Below are 4,926 nucleotides of genomic sequence, written 5' to 3'. Positions count from 1 at the left end.
GCCCAAACTAAATGAATCATCTAATACGAATGCTAAATTATTTTTAATTAGGTAGAAAAATTACTTTATCCTCGATTATAATGATTCAATCATTAGTACATTTAACTTTTAGCGGAGGAGGGGATAGGTGGTTTTTAAAACTTCAAACACATATAAACTCGGAATGTATAATTGCCCTTGTTTTAACGAAATAAACTTTATCAGATAGAGATATAGTAATAAAACAGACAAGACACATTGTGTATTTAACAATGTTATATCAAGCAATGATCTTAAATTTAAAAGTGACTTCATAAAACTTTCTCTTATTAAGCATTAATCTAAGTAAAAAAGTATGTTATACTTACATGTAGCTAGCAATCAAACGTTATTTACAAAGCCCAATATTATTTAAAACTAACATGAAAACAAACAAATCTTCATTATCAAAAATGTTTTTTTTAAATATCGCCTTCAACTCAATATCCAGAACCCAAGGCAAAATATGACGAAACACTTTAGTTTCATTTTGAAAGTGTATATGCTATACCAGCGTCTCTCTCTAAGTAAACACTCCTCCATTCTTATTAACATCACGTTCTCAATGTGGGAGCAGATGTAGTGGCAACGGATACATCATTATCCACAAATTCGGTCGGCTAAAATTGAATTCAAGCTCTAGCCTAAAGATCTACGTATGGAATTTGACTTTAAATCACTTATGTATTTGACCATACAAATATCAATCACATTTAGATTAACATATAGTTCAGAGTATTCGAAGCATGAATTTTGTTTTCTTGTTTTTGGATTATATTTCACGGCGTAATATAAAAACGCCGAGACCAATGTCTTATTCCCGAGCCTTTTGGATTACTTCATGTAACCAACGAGAGTATTTAGAAGCGAGGGGGGTTTCTCGGAAGTTTCCCTCTGGGTCTTCAGCAATTGTCTTATCCAACTGAAGAACGGCCGCATATAGACAATCAACGGCCTTTGGCTTAATGTCCCCCTCATCACATTCGTCAGATACGAATTGTAGTTCTAGTTCCTGGATTCGTGCCTTGCATACGTAGTAGAACAATTTGCGTATGTCTTCGATTCCTTCCCAGTTTTCATCAATGATTGCTAGGTAATGCTTAGCTTCAGACACGTGCTTTTTCTCGACTCTGTGTGCTTTATTGATAACACCTTTGTGACTGATTCCAATCAGAAAACAAGTTATCCGTAGCACGGTCATCTTGCGCCAGAAAAGTGCTTTTTCGTCATGAATTGAAAGGCTCTGCAGGAAACGTTTGGTAAGATCTAGTATTATATTGATATCATCCGACGTTGGGGTATCCACCTCCATGCAAATGAAATGAATGTGGATGTAAAGCATATTGTACACATACTGAGCGTTTTGTTCGCCCTGAAAGGCGGCCATTTGTGCTTGAGTCATGAATTCACGTCCTTCGGCAAATTTGCCAACCATGCCATACGCAATAGCCAACCTAGAGTAATATGCACTTTCTATAACCAATGGGTTACTAGTTGCTGGAATGACGGACTTAAGCCTATCAAACATGTCATGAGAGGGCAATTGTTCTGTAAAAGCCATCGCCTGCGTATCAATGAGTATACACAGGCAATCTGCATATCGGTCGGCATGAGACTTCCTATCCTTGTCGCTATCGGCACTTTCATATTTTTTCTTGAATTTGTCTGATCTCTCTTGTAAAAACTTATGGGGTTCTTTGATCGCTTGATCATGAAAACATTTCTTCAAGCGCAGAAAGTAGTCTTTATCAGCGCCTTCTGTATTACTTGGACCTTGCGCTGGTCCTGACTGGAACTTACGTTGCCAGTATGTCAGTAACAGTTTGATTGATATATACTCATATCCAGAGCTATGGAGAGCTTTCCAAACATTAGCAAAGGAGCAGCATGAAGAAATCTGAAGAAACAGTATTTTCCATATCTCGTCGCGATTTTTTCCTTCGCGGATTTGAGCATGGATGTCATCAAACAAAGTTTGGTCTATGTCACCTTGTTTGAATAATGCAGTTGTTATCGTACCTGGATCTACGCTACATCGAATATCTTCTTCGAAACATTCAAACACGTGTTTCTCGAGTTGCATCATATTTGATAAAAGGTGATGCAGAGAGAATTCATGTGCATTGCCTTCTTCGACTATGAGACGCCTGAATTACACCTGAAGAACAAAATATACATTGTTAATCTATAAGAATACACAAATCATAAAATGACCATATTTACAATGACGCAAGAACAAAGGAAACTAGAGAGAGAGAAAAAAAGAAGAAAAAAAATCCATCAAATTCACACACTTAATTTGCAGATCTGATGGAATATGTACTACTACATTTTGGTAAACCTTTTGAATAAACAGAATCACAAGCAGAATGCTAATCCACGGAGTCTTAGGTAAAGGCATAAGTAAAATTATGATCTACGCTATGCACGAATTAGGAGTACAACAATAATATAATTTTGTTTTCATGTGATTATAGGGACTCTTTTCACATTTAGTCGGAATATAATATGGACAACATTTACAGCAACTCAACACAGGTAGTCTGTTGCTAGGTTATACACGGAGTTTAAAGTCTGAACACAGGTAACAGCCTGCTCTTAGATTACCAACGGAGTCTAAAGTTTAGACACTGGTAGCTGTCCGTTGCTAGGTGACCATGTAATCTTATAACATATGGTCGAAAAAGGAAAGGTATACTATTTACAAGAAGTAAATAGAGCGAGTCAGTTGCTAGGCTTCCCATGGAGTCTTCAATATAAACAAAGGCAAAAAGCTGTTACTAGAATACGGACGGAATCTTCGAAATATATAAAGGTAACAAGCTGTTGCTAGGTTACCCACAAAGTCTTCCATGACAAATTAACTAGTCTATTAGCAGGCTATCCACAATGATCTATGTATAAACACAGACCAGTATGTTAGTAGGTAACGCACGGAGAATTAAGCTTAAAAGGTAACAGAATGATGCTAGGTTATCCACGTAAACGTCTCACATCTGGTCGATATATATATATATATATATGAAATAAACAATATATAGATAAATAGAGGTAATCTGTACCTAGGCTACTCATAAAGTCTTCAATACAAACAAAAGTCTGTCACCAGGCTATTCACGCTGATTTAGCTGTAAACAAAGACCAGTCTGTTAGTAGGTAACACACACAGTGTTAGGCTTAAAACAGGAAACAGTCTGTTGCGAGATAAGTCATATATTCTTTAGTATAACCACATACAAAAATGTATGTAGTATATGAAACCGTATGATATCATGATATGCTAACACAGAGTCTAAAGTAACACAGGTAGTCATGCATCTATTGTTAGGCTCTGCCCGGAGTTTAAGGTATAGACACGGGGAGCAGTCTGTTGTCAAGCTTAACACTGAGTACCAAATATAAACACGGGTAAATGTGCGTTGATAGACTCGCCCGGGAGTGTAAGGTATGAAAACAGTCTGTAGCTAGGCCATACACGTAATCGAAAGTATATACACATGTTACAGGTACACAGAACCCTATTTATAAGCATACATCCATGTAGTCCTCAGTATAAACATACATACCAGTTTTTCACTAGGCTATCCATGGAGTCCTAGATATCAACATGATTAACAGTTTTTCACTTAGCTATATATGGAGTTTTAAGTATAAATACAAATACAAAAATGTAACAGTCTGCTAGACTAGAAATAGAGTATGTCTATAGCATAATCACAGGTAAAACTATGTTGCTACGTTAAACAGATAGTCTTCAGTGTAAAGGAAACAGCCTGTTGCTTGTTCATCTCCGGATTCTTTAGTATAAGTAACAATCAGGTACAATTGCTTGTCAAGTTCATAGTTTAATTAGACAAAACAATTGAAGTCACCCTGTTCCTGTCTGTTGCATTTAACAATGCCAATAAGAATCAATTTCATTATCAATACCAAAAACAATTGAATGAAAATAACATAACTACCTACCTTAAGGCAATATCCTGGATGTTGATGAATGTTATCATTGCATACAACGAACTCATTACCCGATAATGCAGCCACTCATCCTTCTGCGTTGCAAATATGCTGAAAACTTACAAGCGAGATTAAACCACTGTTTGAAATTCTGTGAAGACATGTGACGTGTATTCTGTATTTAGTGTATTGTGTTAATCCCCAAAGAAGTTTTGTGTATTAGAAAATTTCGACTGCGATGAACACAGCTTATGTACGATTGATATATCTAGCACAAAGACCTGCTACCGGACGTATTCCACTTACCGTGTCTTTATAAATACTTCCTTGTCACTGTACATTTGTAGGATAATGACTTTCAGAAGTCTTTGAACACATGCATCCAGGTAATTTATAAAATAGACGAACTTTATAGATATTTCCACTGGAAGCTCTATATGTAGTCCTTGTAAAATATACGTATATTTACATATATGTTCCTTATCATGTCATAAAATGTTTGTGGGCGATAGTGTGGTCTTACAGTAAATGTTACATGCTCGGCGACATGCATTGTTGTAATGTTGTCTATCTAATTGGTTCTCATATCGAGAAAGTGACGTATCCTTAGCTTTATACAGATCTGTAAGATTGCATTTCCAGGACACTCGATCTTATCATATATATATATATTCTTCCTGTGCTTTCTGCTACATGTAGATCTGAATTTTGTTAATTGAGTTCCCTTTATTTAATCGATTTTAAGATCGATCTACGATTCGTCGGTATTATTTGATCACTTTCACTGCTTGTCCATAAGCCCGTGTTCTCAGTACAACGCTTCATATTGCATTGTGTGTAAAACATGAAGCTAAAGTTGTACTTTTATAACCCCTCTGGAAAAGTGGTATCATAATGCTTTAAACATGGTATTGTCCTTGTAAATAGTAGATGATAGATTATAAATGAATTATT

At 36.0% G+C, this 4,926-nt stretch overlaps 1 protein-coding gene across 1 annotated transcript; it reads right to left on the bottom strand.

The window, feature by feature from the left end:
* Nucleotides 1-8: 8 nt before the first annotated feature.
* LOC117320066 lies at nucleotides 9-4,157 on the bottom strand (the record flags this gene model as incomplete). Its single annotated transcript, XM_033874755.1, is given in 2 exon segments — nucleotides 9-2,176; nucleotides 3,985-4,157. A coding segment is annotated over 1 exon segment (1,272 nt). The 5' UTR covers nucleotides 2,105-2,176; nucleotides 3,985-4,157.
* Nucleotides 4,158-4,926: the final 769 nt, after the last annotated feature.

This window comes from Pecten maximus, unplaced genomic scaffold (assembly GCF_902652985.1).
Source record: "Pecten maximus unplaced genomic scaffold, xPecMax1.1, whole genome shotgun sequence".
NCBI classification, from domain to species: domain Eukaryota; kingdom Metazoa; phylum Mollusca; class Bivalvia; order Pectinida; family Pectinidae; genus Pecten; species Pecten maximus.
The sequence above is the reverse complement of the archived record's forward strand: the minus strand, read 5'-3'. Positions and strand labels throughout refer to the sequence as shown.